Source organism: Rhamphochromis longiceps, linkage group LG1 (genome assembly GCF_057381845.1).
Source record: "Rhamphochromis longiceps isolate RC_006_pf linkage group LG1, R_longiceps_female_GT1.1, whole genome shotgun sequence".
In the NCBI taxonomy this organism is placed as follows: domain Eukaryota; kingdom Metazoa; phylum Chordata; class Actinopteri; order Cichliformes; family Cichlidae; genus Rhamphochromis; species Rhamphochromis longiceps.
Window position 1 is genome coordinate 19,818,355 of NC_140557.1, and position 23,944 is coordinate 19,842,298.

The 23,944-nt window shown below is 39.0% G+C and overlaps 1 protein-coding gene across 1 annotated transcript; it reads left to right on the forward strand.

Moving 5' to 3' along the window:
- The first annotated feature begins 2 nt into the window (after positions 1–2).
- Positions 3–22,017, forward strand: ap1g1 (adaptor related protein complex 1 subunit gamma 1). The gene is made up of 23 exons (XM_085401821.1): positions 3–131; positions 7,088–7,291; positions 7,391–7,515; positions 7,754–7,895; positions 8,080–8,176; positions 9,145–9,221; positions 11,358–11,453; positions 12,208–12,288; positions 12,375–12,473; positions 12,553–12,608; positions 12,702–12,815; positions 12,918–13,058; positions 13,484–13,538; positions 13,647–13,769; positions 13,966–14,055; positions 14,154–14,278; positions 14,607–14,711; positions 14,864–15,005; positions 15,236–15,362; positions 15,769–15,873; positions 16,047–16,207; positions 17,156–17,254; positions 17,368–22,017. The coding sequence occupies exons 2-23, from the start codon at positions 7,091–7,093 to the stop codon at positions 17,467–17,469; spliced, it is 2,463 nt and encodes an 820-aa protein (XP_085257947.1). The 5' UTR covers positions 3–131; positions 7,088–7,090; the 3' UTR covers positions 17,470–22,017.
- The last annotated feature ends 1,927 nt before the right edge of the window (positions 22,018–23,944 follow it).

A 23,944-nucleotide genomic window follows, 5' to 3' on the forward strand; every position in this document is an offset into this window, starting at 1 on the left:
TGTCAGTGTAACCCTCCGCCTGCGGTAGATGTGCTGAGGCTGGAGTAGCCACCATTTTGCATGTCTAGTGTGTTCCTCCCTCCATTGCTAATAGAGACGATTCCAGTCATTTTCTGGCATCATTACGGCTAGTAAGTACATCCTAGCAACAATATGTCGGCATAAATTTGGGAAAATGGCTTTGCCTGTGAGTAGTTGTCCGCGGTTTGACTGTATTTACGTTGACAACTGTCACTGTGGCGCTGCATAGGAAGTCGCAGCCCTTAGTGCACCGGGGCTGTGCTAAGTTAGCTAGCATGTTTAGCATAGTTATAGTCTTGCTGCACTAGGGATGTGTAGCTCAGCAGTATGCTGTGTCCACTAAATCAAAGTCATCAAGGCAACGCGCAGTGACAATGTATTATTTCCTGTCTTTCTAACTAGCGGGCACAAGTTGCATTTAATTCAGAGAGTATTCGGTTAAGGTAATGAAGAAGCAAGCTAATGGTCAGGTGGCTACGTTAGCTTGATAATCCAAATGCCTCAAGAAGGCCTAAACTGCATTATGTCCTGATCAATCGGCGATCAGAGCCAGGTGTAATGGCCTGCCTCTGATTGTATACAGCTGATGATGTAAACTTTAATGTAATACAGCGCCAGCTAAGATGAAGCTACTCCTGTAGTGTCATCATGATATCTTGCCCTTTTAAGATGCTACTAAATTAGCTAGTTGTTAGCTGGCTCTTCAGAGGTGTGATTTGCGTTTTCTAAGTCATATTAAACATGTGACACTTCACGGCGTGGTTATTAATACAGTTAGACTTTCCTAATATGTAACCAACTGTAAGCGTTTAATCCATAAGTTAGCGTTTAATTGAAATACCAAGGAAGCTAACGATAGCTAGCTTGGTGTTCTGAGGACGTGGACTTGGGTTTTTGTCCAGTTTCGTGAGATGGTTAATTAGTGTTGACAAGCTGTTAAATGAGAAGGAAATACCTAGACACGCGCTTTTTTGTTTTTATAACTGCGTTATCAACGTCCGAGTTTAATTCATTTTCCAGGATCACTTTACATGTAAGTGTTAAGGAAGTCAGGTGCAAGTAGGAAGTGAGCAAATGAGGTGACGTACAGTATGGGTGATTTCTCTACGGGTTTTGACAGGAGCTGTAAATTACGCCTCCACAAGCTTAGGTCGAAGTAAGCTCTTCAGGTCCACTGTTTGTGGCACCGACACACAAAACCAGTCTTGATAAACTACAAGCCAAGTGTATTGCAACGCCTTTGACGCGCAGTTTACTTTATCTGTATGCTTGACGTGGGCTTTCGAGGGATTCCGGACCAACTGTACTGATACGTTTGAAGGCCTAATGAAAATCAACCTGTTAAATGTATAATTTTACTTTCCTCACAGTCAAGTCACACGCAGTACTGTAGATTCCAGCCATATTCAGTTCCTACTGGCTTCACTTTATAAAACTAAATATGCAGTATGTTGTCCTGCATTACCTTTTCTGTTCACATGTATTGTCTGTTATATGGGGTAGATTATTATTATTATTGTTATTAGCTGTAGTTAGGTGAGAGTTAATGATAAAAAGTCATATTTAGTTGTAGCAAAGGAATAGCCAGGATGCATTATTATAGAACGGCGCATAATGTTGTGCTTGAAACATGCAGTTATGACCTTAATTAAAAACATTTAACCTTTACCTCTAATGGCAGTGATGCCATGCATAAAATGCACTCGAGCAGGTGCATTATAAGCAGGGTTAGTGTGCATTAATCACACAGCACTGAAACAACTTAACATGATCACTGTGTCTGCATATCAGTGCCCCACACAATGTGAAATCAGATAGCTCCAGGCTTTGCCTCAGGGCTATTTAAGATCTTTTGGTTTGGTTTCCAGTTTAGGATTCATTTTGACTCCACATCAATGTCATTTGGCCAACCTAAGTACTGAGTGAGTTAGCACTGTCTCTGTATCTTGTTTGGACAGAAACTGATTAGTCTTTATGGTTTTACCCTAAGTAAATAGCCGCACAAACTTAGTGATAAATAAGGTACTGTAAATGCCATTTGTTATTTTGTCTTTTTTCCTCCTCATTTTAGCATTGGGGTTGTTGCACATTTTGCCTCTGATTAGTTTTGAGCAGGAAAAGCTTACCAAAGACCCGTTCTAAGCAGGGCTAGTTTCCAGCAGGCTTTGTCAATTTGCAGGCTGACAAAGCTAAATTAAGAAGTGCTTAGCTTAACTGACTCCAACTGATGGTGAAGGCACACACAGACCTTTGTAGATCTCCTGTGTACCTTCAGAGTCTCTGAACTTAAAGTTGATCTCATTATTGGCTCTTTGATGGCTCTTTTGATCCTCAGTCAAAAAAAAGCAATTTCTCTATTTTCAGTGTTGTCTTCAGCAGGTTAAGATTTTTTAAGTGGTAGAAGAAAGGCGTGGTAGCTGCAACAGTAAAATGACTATTTGCAGTTGCACATAGATGTAGAAATCGGCAGGCTTTTTGATCTGTCTGATCTCTGCATGTTTGCTAAGAGAGGAAAACAAAATCTGGAAAACCATAAAGGTCTGGAGTGAGTACATGTAAAACACCCGACAGAATATTTTGACTATTACGAGTGCTTCTTCCCCATACACAAGTACGGTACTCAACATTTGAATGTGCACATAGGAACCAAGGTGTAAATGTAATCCATGTCAAAGCTGATACTCACGTTTGAACTTCAGTGTTTAGTTATTTGTAGCTCTGTAAAGCCGAGCATCTATAGTTGGTTATAAAAGAAGCAGTAGAATAGTCTGTGTTGGTATTATTTAATTTAGAACGTCTTGATGTCTAGCTGAATGGTGAGAGGAAGAAAAAAAACAAAAACCCTATGCAGTCTGCCAAAGTTTGCCAGTCACAGCTCTGTATATGGTTCTTTTTGGAGCTGTCTGACCTTTTTGTCTACTTTAAATGTGCAGTTCTTTAAAAAAGGGAAAAAAGACAGCATAAATGGATGTTACATCATGCTTTCTATTTCTACCCATACAGTGCTTGTGGCATTTAGGAATATAATCTAAAACCACAAAAAAAAAAAAAAAAAGTGGTTCTTTGTGTCTCGACAGGGTGACTGCTCCCTGTGGTAAATGGGAAGTGTTACGTGCTTTTTAACCTGTTGCTGGTTGTCAGGCTCTTTGAAAACAGATTTGGGTTAGCTCTTCTATGAATGTTTCAGTGTATGCAAAACATGTCAGCAGATGCATGCGATAACTCATAGTGTTAGGCTTTTATATGGTCTGAGGAGTGTAAAAATGTCCAAAGCAATCTGGATGCAGTATAACAGCTGTTCTTCTTGTATATAAATATTATCAGGGTTTATCCTAGCTCGAAATGGGCCTTTGAGGGGTTGTTGCCTTACAAAATAGAAGTTGCTCCATTTTCTTGTTATTTCTGGTTATTTGGTAAAGGAAAAAACAAAGTGTTGTTTAGTGAATTAAGCCTCCCGAAACTCATTTAAGGCCAAAAACCTTTGATAAGAACAGAAACAATTTTACAAAATTTGGTCTTTGTAGTGAGGAACAATAAAGTGAACTAAAAGCTGTCGCTCGACAAGTGTTGAACAAGCTTGCTTCCCCACCGCAGTTTCACATTCATCTGTGGATGAGAAGGCAAACTACACTGTTCATCTGAAGGCAATGTCAGTAATTTGCAATTAAAATTGATATTTTGTTTGTAGAAGAATGTGCTGCTGTTTTGCAACTGCAAGAATGTGAAACTGTAATTTAATCAGCTCTCAGCAGTGGCTGGATTTACGTTCTTTAATGTGTACACATTTGATTATGAGCACAGCAAGAGTCGGGGAGCCATGATTAATGGAGCCCAACACTGGGTCCATTCAGTGCAGGTAATTTAAACGGTGTTAAGATGAACAGTAAGTCTCTGGCTTTATTAAAGTGTGGCCTTGCCTGACCACCCTTCCTATTCTTCTTTGATCAAAGTGAATTCTTAGATTGTCCACAAGCCACCACCTTACTCAGCAAAGGATGTTCTCATTCCTCGTGTGTGTGTGTGTGTGTGTGTGTGTGTGTGTGTGTGTGTGTGTGTGTGTGTGTCCTTATTTCCTTCAGACTGGCATAATTTCAGAGGATTTCCTTTGATCCCACAAGTGTTAGCGTTAATAACGAAATGTTAAGGAGTTTTTTCCGCCCCTCTTTATTCATTCAGATGAAAAAAATCTAGCTTCTGCTGAATACTGGCCAATGTAATCAGGTATATTGTAGACAGATGTAAAGTTTGTATTTGGTTACATAAAAGCCTGTTCTAAACAGTCAGAGATTGTACATTTCTTGTTACACTGACAACATATGATTTCCATAAGACATGACAGAGCTGTTGTGGATAAATCAGAGGCTTGATTTCATTATGTGTTCGTGTAATGATTTAATAGAGCCACACGGTTGATCTGTTTTTCTTGTTTCATACAGTGTCACTTATGGTTCATTAAGATGTTTGAGGAGGACAAAAGTCAAAAACTCAAAAGCAAATATTTATCGTGACAGCAGTAATTGCCTCTGAGGGATAAATTCTCTCTTGACTACAAAATGAATAAAAAAATATGTTAAATTACTGTGTGTCACTGTTTTATAAAACTTCTTTTTTTCCTGCTAGTATGAGATTGTTTATGAAACAAAAATATAATCATTTTTGTTTTGTGAATGTTATTAAAATCCTTGTGCTTATCAAGATCGGCTATTTCCAAAGTCAAGAGTGCTGTGGCCCACTTAAAAACCAGCCGATCTCAAATCTTCAAAAACAAGCGAAAGGGTGTTGGCTGTAAATTGGTAATGCTAACCAGTCATATGCAGGCCAATGTGTGACAAACCTACCACTTGGACACAAACTTAAGTGCAACTTAAATTAATTCACTTACTTATACTGCAGTCCACCTGCAGTGCCTTCACAGCCTAGCAGCGGTCCCTGGTCCACACTTTGGGAATCGCTGATCTAGACAATAAAACCAAGGAAAGCCTGTGACTTCTAACCATCTTTTTACTGTATGCTACTCGGTTAAGGTCGTAGACATTATTTTATAAAGCACTAATCGATGCAGTCGCACATTTAGAGGACTGACAGGCCCATTAAACTTGCTGTTCTCACCTTCTGCAACAGCGGTGCACACCAAAAGTGACGTCATCTGCTGGCGCGAACCGTCCTTTTGTGTTTTGGCCGGTCATGCACCTCTGTTTCTGTAGCTTCAGGGTTGAAAACACGAATTTACGATCATGTGGGTTTTTTGTTTGTTTGTTTGTTTGTTTTTTTTAGTATAATATTGTATCTGTACAGAAGTTTGTTTACAGATTATACTGAGGGAAATGTTGTATCAGTTTGAATGAGGCTTTCAAAGAGACCGTGAGGAAAATGAGTTTGTCTTGAAAAAAACTTTGGAGCAAAAGAAGGAAAAACTCAGATTTCTTTTTTCCAGATTTTGACAACTTCTCCTGAACCAGTGCTGATGTGAAGGTTATGTCTGAAAAACAGGAGTGGTGCCTCAGTGCATGCCTCTGGCAACACGTATTGTATGTGGAATATTGCATTACTCATGCCCTCAGTGCTGGTATAAATTGTATGGAACTGTGGCGAAGTCACTGTTTGTGTGCAACACAACCAATACGTGAGATTGTTCCTGAAAAATGTTGTGGATCTGCTAGGCCATCAGCTCTTTGCTCTGGTTCATATGTCAGAGTGCATTATGTTCCCACTTCAGCACTGCATAGCTGGAGTTGGATAGAGTTATGGCTTTGCTCATCAAGTAATTACCATCATTTCTGTTGCAGTAGCAGCTTAATTATGTCCTGCATCCTACTACATAAAAGCTTTCCATTAGATGGGAGACAAAATGTACCTATTGCTCAGTAAAACACCACAATTAATAACTTTCCAGTTTATTTGACAGTTAAAATTAAGGTGGATGTTAGAAATGTGTGGTCATTAGTTAAATTACCTGAATAAACCTAGTTAAAAACTTGGTTTTTAACTTAAATATTCTCTAAAATGTTATTGTGTTAAATTCAATTTGGCTGAGCATATTTTGCAAGCCTCCCGTCTGCTCCAACAACCTGACATTTGCTGGGCTGCATATTAAATAAATTTAACTGACTTTGCTCTCAGTCTCTGTGCTGTAGTAATCATTAAACCCCGGTCATTTAAGATAATTTACTCACTGGTACAGACCGGAATAGCTCTCTCCTAACATGTTAAAAAAATCTCAGACCCTGCCAACGAAACGGTGTTCTGTGTTTGTATAAAATGAAAGTAGACTTGATAAAGTATGGATAATATCCGGGTGAGTTTCCTCTAGAGGATGGCAAAAGCTTCCCCGAGGTTTGTTGCATTGGCTCACAGCTTTCTTGTAATATTCATATTAGTGCTAGATTTGCCTCATCGAAGAGTTCATTTAACATGCAGTTTGCAATTCATGTTTTCATCTTTGTAGCTCTTGGATCTGTTTTGGTAAAGTGTAGTTTCGGGTAATTGGTAGATGCAAACACATAAAAGTTGATTTTCAAGCAAGCATGTGCCTTCATAAATATTTAAACATCTTTCTGTAGCTTGTGTTTGCTTAGAAGCTTCTGTGTGCAAGGATTGAATTTCACCATTTCTTCTTTGCCTTTGCACTTTTATTTTTTTTAAAAGATCTAAACAAAAGAGACAGTTTCCACCTAAAGTCAAATCTTACACAACATGGATTTTTTTTAATTAGTCTGTTTTTACTGGAAAACTGACAAATACTTTTTATTCCTAAAAACATAAAATCCTTTTGTTATTCTTGCTACCCAAGTAAAATTTATGATTGTAGTTTCAGCGAACATTTTAGGAAGTGAAGTCTAGACTGTTGATTGGTACCTGTAAAACCTACATTTCTGCCTACATGCACAGCAGCTAAAACCCTTTCTTGGTTTCTAGTATACGTTGTCATATTTTAGGTAAAAAAAGTGACATACCATGCTGCAGACTGGAGAGTTCTATATTTGTCTTAAATTTCAGAATTGTAGCTTTTCTCCATTAGTGAAGTCTGTCCTGATGCCAACTGGTTTCCTTTCTTTGTGTTTTCCAGAGAATGCCAGCTCCGATCAGACTGCGGGAGCTGATCCGGACTATCCGGACAGCACGGACCCAGGCAGAGGAGCGTGAGATGATCCAGAAAGAGTGTGCTGCTATCCGCTCGTCCTTTAGAGAGGAAGACAATACGTACCGTTGCAGAAATGTCGCAAAGTTGCTTTATATGCACATGTTGGGCTACCCAGCGCACTTTGGACAGGTATGTTTGGTTATGTTGGGGGGGGGGGCAGTATGTATACAAAGGAGTTTTAAGTTTGCACCTCTGAATAGTTTGATGATGCGGTTTTTTTCCTTTTAGTTGGAGTGTCTGAAGCTGATTGCATCCCAGAAGTTCACTGACAAACGAATAGGTTATTTGGGAGCTATGCTGCTTTTGGACGAGAGGCAGGATGTCCATCTCCTAATGACAAATTGCATTAAGAAGTAAGTGGAGGCTACACTGGGTTAAGACACGCACACTTAAATTTAAAAAAAAAAAATTTTTTTAGTCCAGTACTTAAAATATGAGTTTATGGTCCCCTGAACACAGTTGAAAACCTTCTTCATCGACTTCTTCATAGTCTTCATAAGATTGTGAAGTATTCATATGCTCCTCTCTGGTATAGCATATAAAGTGACTCTTTGTTTCCGTGACTTATTTGACTCTCTTCTCCCACACCAGTGATTTGAATCACAGCACACAGTATGTCCAGGGCCTGGCGTTGTGTACTTTAGGCTGCATGGGTTCTTCAGAAATGTGTCGTGACCTGGCAGGAGAGGTCGAGAAGCTGCTTAAAACGTCCAACTCCTACTTAAGGAAAAAGGTGAGCTTTACTCTTGTCATGTTTTAATTATCTACTACTACTACTTTATTAATGTGTTGGGGGTGAAAGGTAGGTATGTGTGCTGAGCACTTAACACCACACCCAACACTTAAAAAAAAAAAAGGAGAGATTGTGTGAACGGCTTCAGCATATCTTATTTAAATATTTGTATATTTGTCTACAGGCGGCATTGTGCGCCGTACATGTCATCAGGAAGGTCCCAGAACTCATGGAAATGTTCCTTCCAGCAACAAAAAACCTGCTGAGCGAGAAGAACCACGGTAAGTGTAAATGGTTTGTCGGGATGCAGTTGCTGGCTCATGGGGAAATGCGGTTGTCCTGCACAAAAACGGAGTGTGTCCTCTTTCCTGCCACTCATATTGGTCTGTTCATAACAGCTGGGCAGCTGATGCCCTTTCTCTGTTGTCCTTTGCAGAGGGTGGTGGAATTAATGAGTCTGTCAGATACTCCAGGGGCTTGTGTGTTATAGCATACAGAGGATATATCAAAGGAAAAGTTGTTTTGGCTTTTTTTGTTGTTGTTGTTGTTTTTCTAACCCTTGTGTTGTCCTCGGGTCAAAAATGACCCGTAGGTGTATGGCAAACAAGTGTATGGGAATCCCGAGGACAGATAAAATAAGTTGTTCTTAACATTTTGTGGCAGTGCAGTAATGTTTGCTTCTCATTATGCAGTTGTATTTTTATTTTATAAGTTACTGCTCTGTATTGCAAGATAGATTTCTACATACACAAAGCAATGTCAGGTATTGGTACTGTGGACTTTCCTATGCAACCACAATCATGCATATCGTTAACAGACCATGTGTCTGAATGTTGCCAGCACCCAGTCAAATCGATAATGTGACCAAGTTTCTAACTTTCAACATTTATTTTTATAATGTGACATATTTACAACTGTGTGGCTTGAAAACACAGCTGCCACTGCTTTCCACTGATGTCCTTAAGATTAGTTTTCAGCCTTGTAGCAATAATATAAGGTCACAAGGGAATGATTAGCCTGTTGGATATATTCAAGTCAGAGGCATGGTGCTGTCACCTGTTACAGTTACCATATATGGCATATTTTTCTGACTTGAGTCTCTGTGTGACTGCTCACTGTCCATCAAAGTGTTTAAATACTGATTTGTTTTGTTTTTTGTAGTAACAAATGGGTGATTCATAGAGCAAAACAACTCACGCTAGCATTTTCCTTGAAAGTGGTGTCATCCTGTCATCGTTTGGTCCCCCAGGTGTTCTCCATACATCAGTTGTCCTCCTCACTGAGATGTGTGAAAGAAGTCCTGACATGCTGGCCCACTTCAGAAAGGTACAGATTATTTTTTAAAGGACCTTAAAGAAGTTACTTATGCACTTGTCTTAAGGCCTACGTCACATTTCATTCTTCCTTTGCCTACACTTTTTCTTTTGTTGTAGCTAAGCTAGATAAGCATTTTAACTGTTTGAGAGGTTTCCTCGACATTCAGAGTATGTCTTAGTCTTTTTATCTCCTACCACTGTCTTTTCCTCTTGTATTTCAACTGCTACCAACTGTACCTTTCCCTCTCTAGGTGTAACAAAACTATGCCAGAGACCTCACTCCTCATGCTCATGATCTGAACATTATTTTTAAGCTTTCTGAAAGTGAATGATTTCCAGTTTTCCCCTCCCTAACATCTACCTCATATTTTTTCTGTCATTTGTCTTTGTTACAATTCCTGCATTGTGTTAGAATGAGAAGGTAAGAGTACATTCTGATCTCATAGCTGGTGCATGCTGTAAATAGTAATCACTCCTCACAGTCACCTCAAATGTAATCAGATTTGTGTTCAGTAATGTCATGTTGTGTTTTAATTTAGAAATCTTTTAATTTCTTTAACTTGTACGGTGATCATTACTGTCGGTGTTTTTGAATCTTATAAAGAGTTCTTGGTCCATTTGTCAGATACATTTCTCACTATTGTTTTGAATGTTTTTGAATTTTTTTGCCAAATAAGCCACTCATTTGATCAGTGTCTATTTAGAGGCAGTCAGGTTGGTGTGTTTCCACGTAATTGCCACGGGTGTTGTCACCAGTGAACAATGTTTTCACTAAATATCACTGTGAAAAGGCTTGGAAGCTTATTTTGTGACATCAGTAACTTTCTTAGCTATTTTTGACTTTTGAGAAAGAGTTTGGCAAAAGTTGCACTGGGATGTCATGTTAAGGACAAACTCAGTCTTCTATTTAAAATTTCCTTTTAATATCCTACTCTGATTTGGATTTGCTTTTTTCTTGTCGTACCTTCTGCAAAAAAAGATCTTGTCAAGTGAAATGGCCTGGAAAGCTTGATGTAGCAAAGCAGCATGAAAATAAAATTGGAAAGCAAAAAGTTCTTCTGTCATCTCAGAACTGTTAACTGTTATTTACATGCTGCAAGCTTCTCACCTTAATTTTTAAGAATATACAACAACTGGGCTTGCATGCACTGTACTGCTAAACAAATTTTTGTCTATATAACTTCTGTTCCTTAAAGGATACGAATGAGGTAAAACACACAAAGTATGGGATATCACACCGCCACATGTCCTGGCTGAAGATACCTTTATTCACGGCAGATCAGTGATACCAAACTGTCATCACAGTCAGCCCTCAGTTCTTATGCTCTTCACCTTACTAAGAACACCAAGTCAGGAGAGCCAGCTACTGCTAGTTAACTTTGCTGTCTGCCGACTTGAAGTTGGCTTAACCGCCTCTGTTGGTTTTGGCTATCACTGTACAGTTGGTGTTGTAAGCTGCCCGTGTAGTGCTAATTTCGAGTTTCCCTGTGAAGCAGTTTTTTGCCTCTTGCACAAATTTTAGTTCTTCCTGCACATCAATTTAAGTTCTGGCTTCCCTCCAGTGAAACACAAAAGTAAATGTATCCCATCCCTATTACACTAATAGGCATGGTTGAAAATGGTACCCAGTTTTCTGATTTAGTGCTGTGTAAGATGCCAAACTATTTCCCAAACTGTCATGCTTTGATGGCCAGTTGTTTTTTGTTTGTTTTTAAAGCCCTGAAAAACTGAAACTATGTAGGATAGATGATATTAATGTGATGGGAAGTTTCCTGCTTTAATGCACTTTATGTTAGAATTAATTTAAACTAGTGCTACTACTCTTTGCTTAGCCATGCTCAAAATCATAGCAGTGTGTATGCAGAGTTTCTTTTTCTCTCGAAGCCAGATGTTCTAACCCAATACATTTGTACAGTCAAGTTTTTGATTTCACAATCTCAATTAGTCACACACGTTTTAACCATATTGCTCTGCATCAATAAACAAGAATCCCAACCCCTTTTGCATTGCATAAGAACTTGCTGCTTTAACTGAGAAATCGTTAACTTCAAACATTAATAGTAGTGTTACACACATTAATGATTGAAAGAATCATATTTCAGAGAGTTTAACAAAATATTGTGACACCTCTTCTCGTTTTTTGTAGCTTGTTCCACAGTTGGTGAGAATCCTGAAGAACCTAATAATGTCTGGATACTCTCCTGAGCATGATGTGTCAGGCATAAGTGACCCTTTCCTGCAGGTAAATCTCACTTTTTTCATTATACAATTACCCGGTACAACAGTTAACCATCATTAGAATTTAGACTCACTGCACTCTTTATTAGGTACACCTGGCTAGTATCAGGTTGGAGCTCTTTTGACTTCAGAACTGTCTTAATTCTTCATTGGACATATTCAACAACGTGAGTGTGGTCATAAAGGGACGGGCGTGGCCAGCAAAAATGAGGGAATCCTGTTAGGATTCCCTCCCCTGGTGTTTTTTTTTTGTTTGTTTTTGTTTTTGTTTTTTTGTTTGTCTTTGTCTTGCTTCTGTAGCCCATCTGCTTCAAGGTTTGACATATTCAGAGGTCATTGGTGTACTTGGTATCTGAAACAAGTGGTTATTTGAATTACTGTTGCCTGACATGTCTGGCCATTCTCCTCTGAACTCTGGTATCAGCAAGACGTTTTTACCTAGAGAATTGTAGCTCACTGGATTTTCAGTTTTAAAAAAATCTTTCTCTGTAAATCCTTGGGAAGTTTGTGTGGGGAAATCTGAGTAGAGCAGTTGCTAAAATACTCTGCCTGGCTGGCACCAGCAAGCAGGTTTATAGTTATTTCTTCCTCATTCTCACACTTGGTATGAATTTCAGCAGGTTGTCTTGACCACAGATGCATTGAGTTGCTGCCAATGATTGGCTGTTGAGAGAAAATGGCAGCAAGCAAGGAGCGGCTTGTGAGTAACAATAAAGTAAATCACATTTGACAGGACTGCTGCTTCTTCTTTTTCTTAGGTGCGGATATTGAGACTACTGCGAATTTTAGGCAAGGGTGATGACGACTCCAGTGAAGCAATGAATGACATTCTTGCGCAGGTTGGAATTGGAAAAAATATTGCTTAGATTTAAGTCCTCACATATTAAGTGTTGTTCTGACAAATCCACGGTCTGTATACTTGCAGGTTGCTACAAACACAGAGACGAGTAAAAATGTAGGCAATGCAATCCTGTACGAGACTGTACTGACTATAATGGACATCAAGTCTGAAAGTGGACTGAGGGTGAGTTCATTTTAGGAAAAGGTTATGAGAATCTTTTTGAAAATTTTAACTCATCTGAATGCTTGTTTCTTTCTTACAGGTCTTGGCCATTAACATATTAGGTCGCTTCCTTCTTAACAATGACAAAAATATAAGGTAAATAAATTGCCTGGAGTATTTCACCTTGAAGCCATCGATTTTATCTAAAGTTTGATTAAAACCTGTCGACATTTCTTTAATCAACTTCAGATATGTGGCATTGACATCTCTACTAAAGACCGTACAAACGGACCACAATGCAGTGCAGAGACATCGGAGCACCATTGTGGATTGTTTAAAAGACCTGGACGTGTCCATCAAGAGGTGATTCACGGTGCTACACATAACTTAACATGTCATGCTGTTTTGGGGGTTTTTTGCCTTTTTTTTTTTTCTGACCCTCGTCTGTTTTTCATTACTGTGTAGACGTGCAATGGAACTGAGCTTTGCGCTTGTGAACGGCAACAACATTAGAGGCATGATGAAAGAGCTGCTCTACTTCCTGGACTCCTGTGACCCTGAATTCAAAGCAGACTGTGCATCAGGAGTGTTTCTAGCTGCTGAGAAGTATGACACTGATACAGACTTCACCACACTTTACAAGTTTAGCCACTGCTACTTTGTTGAAGTGTAAAACACATGCTGGCTGACCTTGTCATGTTCAAGGTTGTTAAAGTTTTCTGGGTTTCACTTTCTCTTTTTTTGTGTGTGTTTTCTGTACTTTAAGCATGAAAGGTTCTGGTTTGGTACTACTTGGTACAAGTTAAATGTATCTATATGAATTAGAAAATCTAGTATATATCTTTCTTTTTATGGCCAGCACAGAAATGCTGTATGATGATACAATGAGTGATCCATCGTCTGACAGACTTTGTTGACACCTTTATTCTCTGACAGCATTTATCTCCTAGCAGTCGACGCTCTTCTGAATTTAATACATTTACATTTTTAGTCCATTGCTGGGCCTAATGGGTGTATTGTTTATCTTACAGATATGCTCCTTCAAAAAGATGGCACATAGACACCATTATGAGAGTCCTGACAACCGTAAGTAAAATACACAAAACTCTAATCCCTAAAAAGTCCTTTGATTGTTGTTTAGTTCACTAGTAGTTTGTTCGCGTTTCTCATTGATGTTTCTGCTCATCCTTTCAGGCAGGGAGCTACGTGCGAGACGACTCCGTTCCTAACCTCATCCAGCTCATCACAAACAGCGTGGAGATGCACGCCTACACAGTACAGAGACTTTACAAAGCTCTGCTGGATGACATCTCACAGGTTCGTCTCCGTGTTTGTAGCAACCTGCAAGTTCTCGCAGCATTTCTTGTTTGGGTCATGCTTAGATTTGTGATGTCTCCATATTTTTTTATTTATTAATTTTTTTGTAGCATACATTAATAGAATGTATTACATAACAAAACTTTGGTATTTCAAACTAGTGTGAGAGGGTGATTTCTATTTCTGTGTTGTGTAGCAACCTCTAGTGCAGGTAGCATCCTGGTGCATAGGAGAGTATGGGGACCTGCTTGTGTCTGGGCAGTGTGAAGAGGAGGAGCCAATCCAGGTACACAAACATCTCAAGAGCATATACAAAAACAAGATTTAAGATGATATAACCTGCTCATGAGATTTTCTGTTTTCCTCTTTTCTTTTTGAACAAAGGTGACTGAGGATGAGGTTCTGGACGTGCTGGAAGGCCTCCTGGTGTCCAACCTGTCCACACCTGTGACCCGGGGTTACGCCCTTACAGCTATCATGAAGCTGTCTACTCGCTTCACTAGTGTAAAGTGAGTAATGGCTTTTTAAACTTACAGTGGCTAAGTCTTTCTTTTGACTTACTGTCACATGATCTTAAGATGGTTACATGTGTTATTCAGTGCAGCATTTCCTTTGAGACAGTTTGAAGGGGTTTTCAGTGGGCCCTAAATATATGAGTGTTTATTATTGGTAATAAGAAATAATAAGACATAGCGTCATAATACATAAAGCACTTGTGTCTCACTTTTTAAGCTCGAGTGTGTTTGAAAAACAATCCATGTTTTGAAAATAATAATAAAATGAAGTAAGAAATAAAGTTTGTGTAATAACCAGCTCTACCTTCACTTTTTGTTTCAGTCGAATCAAGAAGGTGGTCTCGATATATGGCAGTAGCATCGATGTGGAGCTTCAGCAGAGAGCTGTGGAGTACAATGCGCTTTTCAAGAAATACGACCATATGAGGTGAAACTACTTTACTAGGGAATTACTCATATCTGTGACGGGCACATTGTAGCACTGAGTAGATTTAAGGGCGGGGAAAGAAAAGGGAAAAAAAAAAGCTCAAGTGGTTGAGTTTGGTCTGTCTTTTGTCCTTGTTTGTTCCCTGACAATAGGCCAGCTCTCTTAGAGCGAATGCCCATTATGGAGAAAACTGCTTCTAATGGCCCCACAGAGATTGTACAGACTAATGGGGAGGCTGAGCCGTCTGTTGTGGAAGCAAAACATCCACCACCCGTCACCCAGCCAACCAACCAGGTAAGAACTGTTTTCAGCCTTTATATTATCACGAAAAACACACGTCTGTAGTCAATATGAACAATTAACAGGATAGATCTATTTGTCTTAAGTTTCTTTAAGAAACCATATTTTTATTGAATTTAGAACCAGCTTCATTTAAGTCTGTTGATGAGTATTTTATTTTTGTAGTATCATTAAAAATGGTATACATGTACTTATCATGTTAATGTCTTGTCCCCATTCCACAGGCTAATGATTTATTAGACTTGCTGGGTGGTCACGATGTGGTGCCGGTAATTCAGACCACGGTGCCCACTAAGCCAGCTTCAGCAGGAGGAGAGCTGCTTGATCTACTGGGTGACCTCTCACTTAGTGGTAGAGTACTCTGTTTACACATTTATTACACCTTTTATTTATTTATTTTTTTAAGAGCCTGCTATAAAACTTGAGTTTGACTTTTTGTTTAATGAACTAGAAATTGCACTTGCAGTGATTACAGCAGTACTTGAAAAGTAAAGCAGATACCCAAAATGTTGGACCATGTATATCAGCATTCTCACTTGCCACTTTTATTCCAGCTATGTTTCTAAAGTTATGATTTTTCTGTGATTGTGTGACTGGATAATAATAATAATCATGTTAATTCTGAACACAACACATGCTCAGTAATGCTGCAATGCCCCCTTAAACCCCTTGAAAATGACACATCAGTAATCTCTGCATATCATCATTCTGTGTCCATGTCCTCTTAAACCCTCGTATGTTGCTTCCTCCTTCCCAGGCGGTCCAGCCCCTGCTCCTGCAACCTCAGTGCCCTCTTCCCAACCCGCTTTCCTCTTGGATGGCCTCACCTCACCGCCCCTTTTTAATGACATTGCAGCTGCAGGTGAGAGTATGTTTCTCACCTTGACCATCCACTGCCACATATACACAATTTTATGACACAATCCTTACATAATACAGCACTTGGTCATTTTTTTTTTTTTTCTGGACTTACCCAACCTGTGAAGCGTTAGTACTTTAACATCTACATTTTTTAATCATCTGCTCTCTGTATAGGTATCCCTCCTATGACGGCGTACAACAAGAATGGCCTGAAAATAGACTTTACATTTGAGAGAGCTAACCCCAACCCCAACATCGCGGTTATCACTATCCACGCATCCAACTCGACAGAAGCAGACATGACCGATTTTGTTTTTCAGGCTGCAGTACCAAAGGTGAGCAGCCCAACACGGGTATTATGTGACGAAAGTGTAGTTAATTCCTAATAATAATAATAATAATAATGGATACTTTATTGATCACGACAGTGTTCGTTTTCATTTAGCTCCATTATGTAAATGGGTTTCCACTGACATTAGGCTTATTCAGTAACTCACAGTGCCAATAATGTGCTTGTTCTGTAGGCTGAACCTGCATGAATGTTGTAAATATTGGATCTGTAAGCTGGAAACACTGAGCAGTCAGTGCTAGTGGGAATTAATTATTAATAGACTTGCAGTGTCTTTGGTATGCTGTTTTTCTCTGTTATCCGCAGTACTCTCAACTAGTTGTGTTTAATTATTATTTAATGCAGGAATGCTTATTTTTTTCAGATCACATGACACATTGCTGTTAGTACTTTAATTAATATTTATGTTGTGGTAACTGTTGCTGTTACTGGATCTTTAGTAACTGCCCTGTGGTCTCTTGTTTACCTGATTTATCTTCAAACTTCTCAACTCTTCAAATAGTATTTTTCCATAGTAATGGGCTTTTAAAACAATACTGTTAGTTTCATGGGGAAATGTACAGTTTTTATATTCTAATGTTGACGTTCCTATGAGTGTAATTTAAGTGAAGTCTCACTATGCGCTCTTGTTTTTGTAGTCTTAAAGTAATATCCGGTTATGTTGATTTAAATAAAACCAGGGTTTCTGCCCGCATACTGCAAAGGGGGGGCCTAGTGGGTGTAAGTTGACCACCCACCTTGCATATGTGCCATGGAATATTTTACAGTCATCTTATCTAATGAATAAATTTGATAAAGTGGTGATGAGTGGCTTCGAGTGACCATCGATCAGTTGCTGTCTAGTGTCCGTATTTTAAGCTGCTCTTATGACCCCAATTCTTCTGTGGTATCATTAAATTTTCATCTAACTCGCCGTCCCCTCTCTGTTTGTCAGACATTCCAGCTGCAGCTCCTTTCCCCTAGCAGTAATGTCGTCCCAACACTTAACCAGGGAACTGTCACACAGGTCATCAGAGTACTCAACCCACAGAAGGTGAGTTTCTTTTTCTCAGATTGTAATGAATACATATTTGTTTTTGTTTTTTCTTTTTGTCCTCATGAGGAGTTTCCTTTTTTATAAATCCATCCACCCCTCCCAAATTTCAGCAACAACTACGAATGAGGATCAAGCTGACGTACACCCACAAAGGCTCGGCTGTGCAAGACCTGGCTGAGGTTAATAACTTCCCCCCTCAGTCCTGGCAGTGATGAGCTGCTCCTGTTGCTCTCAAAAGCCCCAAGCAAGGGAACTATGAAAACGATTTTCCTTTCACCTCCCACCTTTCTTCCAACGGCCCCCCGTGACATCAGTGCAGACAGCTGCCCTCAAGTTGCATGGGGAGCAGCAAAGCATTGAATACAGGAGAAAAATGCAGATGTTACGAAGACCCTATTGACTATTGACATCACACGAATAATTGGGTAAACATATCAATCAATGAACTTTTCTTATTTGTTTTTCTTAATTGGTTTCCTGATCTCTTTGATTAGTATGTTTCTCTCACACACACCCTTTGCCCGGCACCGACATCACCCACAAAAGCACACACGCACACCATTCACTGTGGTACACTTTACTTCTCTAGTCACTGTAGAAGAAAAGTGTTGCCCACTAATAAGCACTGCAGTAACCATAGTTTTATTTGGACTTGCAGGTGGAAACCCTGCTCCCTTGATACTTATGATTGGCTTTGCATTTGGGTGTTTTACCTATGAACCTTCAATCCTACAAAGGCAGCAGGAAAAAAAAAAGCTTTGAAAGGTCTATTCAGTGCAGTCACACACTTGTTGGGTAACCTCGTTTTTGATCCGCCACATCATGAGTGATATAACTTGTCAGAGTTGTATTCATTTTGAATTACATTAATTTGCTTAAAGCATGTTTGAGCATCGTTAGGATCACAATCACACCTGGACTTCGTCTTTTCCGACTCTGTAGGCCTCTTTATCCTATGTTTCTATAGGGAATCGTCTGCGTTAGTTTGTCACATTAAGAACAAACAGATCCAAGATGCTCACTTTGATCACCTGTGGCTAATTTCATAGAACCTACTCAGCTCTTATCTCATCTGTAGTAAAGCAGCAGCTTTTAGATCAACGTAAAACATTCAACTGTTCATTGCTTTGCTTCGTCTGAGGGTGTTCATTCGTTAGAGTGGATATAATCCAGGCCTAAAAATTGATCTGATAATAAGTTTGTGTTTTTAAACTCTTCCTGCATCTGTGTCCCGAGTCTAGATGAGTTACATTTCAGATTTATTTACCCTGGTTGAACGTGGTCACCATGCACATACATGTAAATTAAGCTTGTTATGAATGTAGTTACATGCACTGAATGCTTTTATTTCCCCTTAATTCTTTTTTTTCATGTCTTCTTTGATGGGGATGCTCATCTTACTGGCACTATTTGTGTGAAAGTCTGTTTATCTCTGCAGTAATTTGACTTAATTTATGCCTGATATCAAAGTGATGTGCCTTTCTGACTTAGCTAGATAAAAGCCCCTGAATTTATTGAGTTCTGTATGAGCTTTGTTTGTAAGTCTGCTTGTGTGATGGTCCTGTTTTCAATCTGAGGGGGTAAATGGTCCCGGTGGATTAGAATGGGTATGTCACTTGATTTGATTTAGCCTTTTCACTGCTTAGTCTAATGACGAGTTAAAAATCAGTCACCCCCAAATCAGTCTCATGAGCTCACGAGGATGTCAGCAGTAATGTTTTTCTAGTTTTGACACATATGTATTTTAATCTTCTTGGTTGTTTCTTTACAGTGTGGCAGATTTCTCCCCCCCCCCCCCCCCATTAAAATACCTGATGGATGATGATGACTAAACAAACAAAAACAAAGATAATGGCAGCTAATAGATGTAAACTTTTCTTAAGCTGGCATCGAGGTTTCAGGTGTTTTTTGCAAACTATTAATGTACAAATATCACTACAACGCCCCCTTTTAAGTCAACAAAAATTAAAATGTGACTTTGAATCACATACTGGGACAGGTTCTTCTTTGGTGACTGTTTGTTTGATGATTGGAGTATGATTTCTTTGCTCTCGTCCTCTCCAAATCAGAATTCTGACCATGCTGTTGGGGACGGTAACCTTAATACCTCACAATGCTCTTTCTTTCTGTTAACCTTCAGTGGCAGTAGATTGACATCTTGCTTAGTCACGAGTTAGAATCCAGGGGGAGCATCTGCATGAGAGAAACTAACAGTAGTTTGTGCATCTCATTACTTAACCTTAGCAGCCCTGTGACGATGCTGTGCTGATATCTTCATCAGGCTGTGTAATTATTTTCACTATGCTTCACTGTCTTCTAACTTCTGTGACCAAATCAGAGAGACTATTAGCTTTGGAAATATTTTTGAGCTATGATATGTGTATATGGAGAAAATAATTTCAGTTTAACTTTTTTTCTTCTTTTCTGTTGTTGACAAATGCTATATTGGCTTTTTTTCTGTACATATTGAGGGCTTTTACAATTTTTGTCTCTTGTACTATCTTTCATCCTTTTTTTTAGATGCCATTTTCTAAAAGAAAATTCCAATTATTCACAATGTATATTGTCTAAATAGATCTAGTCAACATTAGTCTATTAAGACTTCCCTGTATCATCACTCATTCATTGTAAAAGGTATTTGATCTGCTGCCTGTACATTGTATATAGTTGTAAAACGAACGCTGATCAGATTAAATAAAACCCACATGAAGACTTAAAAAGATTAGCTAGAAAGTATAATTGTATGCATATATGTACAAAAAGAATCTTAAGAAGGATGCAATTGACATGCTGATGATTTACTATTTGTCATGCTTCATTCATGATGTCGTCTTTTCTTTTACGATGATACTTTGAGTCATTGGGCCACATGATGGGGTTCCTTTTTTTTTTTTTTTTTTTTTTTTTTTTTGGATGTTGGGGGAAAAAAGGGTTAAATCTGTCCTAACAGATGTTGTATGGGTGATGTACTACTGAGAAACCTAAGCACAGTGCTGCACAGAGGCAGCAGCAGAAATGGCACCCTGCTCCATCTGCTTCTCTGCCCCTCAAACACCTCATGTACCCGTGGCTTCCTGTGGAAGAGCAGCGGCTTATTTACCAAGAAGCTGCTCTTCCTTCTGGCCTTATGTGCACTCTTTGACAATTCACCTCTATTAAACGCTTTTCAATCTGCAAATTGTTTTGTGAAATGAAGCCCCCCCCCCTCTTTCTTCATTATTCTGGTGTGTGATCTCTCTTAGCTGCCTGGTTGTCTTTTTGTTTTTGCATCTTCCCAAACAGTCAAGGCCCTTATCAGTGCCACACAAAGGGGTTTTTCAGCTCACCACGATGGATATTTTGTGCGCTCGCTGTATTCAGAACAACACAGTGCTTTCTTTTGGGTCCTTTTTTTAGTCCATTATAGCATGGCACAACTTTCAGTAAACGCTTTGTGATCTCCAATATACCAGTTAAAGAGAAAACGATCTGGGTCCTTGCTATTCTAAACCAGACTTTAAGTGGCTGTAAATCAAGGCAGGACATGATGAACAGCAGTGGGTGGATTCTTTTTGTCTGAGTCTTTATAATTTTGTTTTTAATCCATTTCTGCTGTTGAAGAACTAAAACAAAACTGGGGCAGAGGGGAAAAAGCCTGTGTAGCTGGCTAATAACCACAAGGGGGAGCTGTGCAAAATGGAAGGCTGAAGGGATGGGAAAGGAAGTTTGATACTCCTACTGTTCCTGAATGTTTTTGTGTTGTTTGTATTGTCTTACTCAACCAGTATGTACCCTTGTCCGTCACATTAGATGGTTTATTTTGATGATTCAGTCATTCATGCTGTTTAAAACCTACAAATGGAAATGAACCCAACATAAGTGCTTTGGACACTGTAACTGTAAAAGGAAGAGAAGAAATGGAATCAAGTACTCATCAGAGGTGTGTGTGTGTGTGTGTGTGTGTGTGTGTGTGTGTGTGTGTGTGTGTGTGTGTGTGAGAGAGAGAGAGAGAGAGAGAAAGAAAGAGTCATGCCCGAGAGGATGTGATGGTGTGCGACATGTCTTCTGTCTACATAGGACATGATTTGTGGCTGCAATTGCTTTCAGCTTCTGAGCTGCATGTGAAAACCAGTGTAAATAACACCATTTCTACTCTCGATCTAAGACTCTTTTTGAAGTGCTAGAAAAGTTCCAATTATACAAATCTGTCACACCACCTTCATGGGTCAGTACTAACATGTACAATAAGGAGTTGTTGAAATAGTGCTCACATTGCTCTCGATGTTTTTAAAGCATCTGTTATTTGGTTTATTGATTATTGCTTTTTTTGTTCGTTTTGTTTTTTGGATTTTTTTTTTTTTTTTTTTTTTGTTGGGGTGAATTCAGTGTGCAAAGGGCTTGGGAAAGCGTCTGAATTGCCACCACGTTCATGAACTTCCCCTGTTGAATTTTAAAAAAAAAAAAAAAAAAAAAATGCATCTGCTGTATTTTGAAAACCAAATCTGTACACGCACACACCCGAACTCCTGACCTGCCCTGACTGAAAACAAAACTGTATCTGATTAGTTGGGGGAGGGTGAAGGCATGAGGTTCACTTTTGACTCGTATGAACTGTTATCACAGTTCTGTGGCTTCAAGGTGAGTGTGAATGTCAGACTGAAAATATAAAAGGATGACTAAAGATGAAGAGTTGTAAACTATTAAATGGGATATTTTCAATTTATGCTGTGTATTGTCTTTGGGTTGGAGAAAATGATCAAGCGAATAAAAAGTCAAAAATCTACACGAGCTACGGTAGTTTTCTTTTGTGCTTTGGGGTCTTGTGTGTAAGAGTCTACTGAAAAGAAATGCTGGGCTTAAATTATTCATTTAATATTTATACCAAGGATGGATCATTTCTAATTGTTTTATGTCCTGTTTATCAAATGTTGAAAACTGGGATAAGAATGAGATATAAATAGAAATGAGTTTATTGCTATTATAATCACCTAGATTTTAAAAATGTTTTGTGCTGTTAATATCGACTCAAAGTATGAGTGGATCTGTGAGTGCTATGTATCTGTTTTTAATCGGCATTTAATAACCATGACTGGACCTGGGATAAAATTAAACTGACCTTTATGATATAGAGGGGAGATTTAAGAAAGCGCCAAAAGGTATGTTTCTAATGTTTCAGGATCCTGGCATTTGTGCCTTATTGTGAGGGAGTTCTACAAAATGAAAAGTAAATTGTAAGGCATTCAGAATTGAAGTTCTAGATTAGTCAGCATATAACACTTGGATTTGTGGCCCCTTGAGTAAATTGCTTACTCAAACCCTCTGGCCAAAATGAAGCGTCTACTGCACAGTTTCTAAATGATTGCAATCAAGTGAAATGATCATAAAGGTGTCAAAGAGCAATCTAAAAAGGTATGGGAGTCATTTATCTATCATCATTTCTTAGGTTCATATAGTAAGACAAGAAGATCAGGTTATTTGCTTTAGAAATGACTTTAACTGTAAAAAAAATAATAAAAATGTGTCTGAAGAGAAGCCTTGTTTTGTTTCCGGTTTTCAGAAATTTTCTCCTTGTTGACTGGGTACTTTTCACTCACGATTTAGTCACGTGAAAGGGTTTTCACAGGACTCCAGGCTGCCTAATGAAAATCTAAATGCACAGTTACTCCCTCCATAGGAATTAAGAGTGTAAGTAGCAGGCAGGTGCTGCTAGCATTTGATCAGTGTGATCTGGAACATTCAGGTGTGTGACGATGCTACAGTCTTGCCAGGAATGTGTATCACTTCAAATTCACTCGAAAGTCAGACTCTGTGATGCTCAGGGAAATTGTAAAACAAAAACAAACAAAAAAAACCCAAGACCAGCATCTCAGACTCTACCTGCCTCAGTCAGCATGATAAATGATGAAGTCCAGGACAGTAGTTCATCACAGAAGAGAAAGCCTCTTCTCTTTAAGGAGGGCATGACGCCACACTTTAGATTTGCAAAGTTGCATCTGAACAAAAGTGTGTGGTTATAATGCACAGTGCAGTGTTTGGTGAAAAACAGATGCAACATATCAGCACAAACACCTCTCATCAAATATCAAGCACGGCGGTGGAGGGATGATGATCCGGGCATGTTCTGTAGTTGCAGGACCCGGGTAACCTGCTGACAGAGATTTAGTCAATTCCTCTCAATGCCACAGTATTCTAGAGTCAACTACAAGGCTATCCGTCTGGCGGCCAAAGCTTTGCTAAAACTGGGTCATGCAACATGGCAGTACAGCAGAAGGGCTGAAAAAGAAAAGAATCAAGGTGTTGCAATGATCCAGTAAAGTTCAGACCTCAATAAGATTAAAATGCTGTGACTGGAGCTTAACGCTGTGCAAAAATGAATGCCAGCAAACGTTAACGATGTGCTGTGGATATTCAGGAAACCTCAATAGCTATGTGTGATAAGGTTCAATCTAAACCCACCCATCCATCAAATCAACCTTTTCCACTTACCCAATTCAGGGTCGCGGGGGAGATGCAGGATATCCCAGCAGTCACAGAGCGACAGGCCGGTCACACCCAAAGTCACGCGCAAAAACCGTAATGTTTGTGACACCCCATACGGTAAAAAAATACATTTTTCCTGGCCAAAATATATTTCAAATATATGGTAAATATATTTTGTATTTGTGATGCTCCAAAAAAATATATTTTTGAAATTGAAAATATATTTCT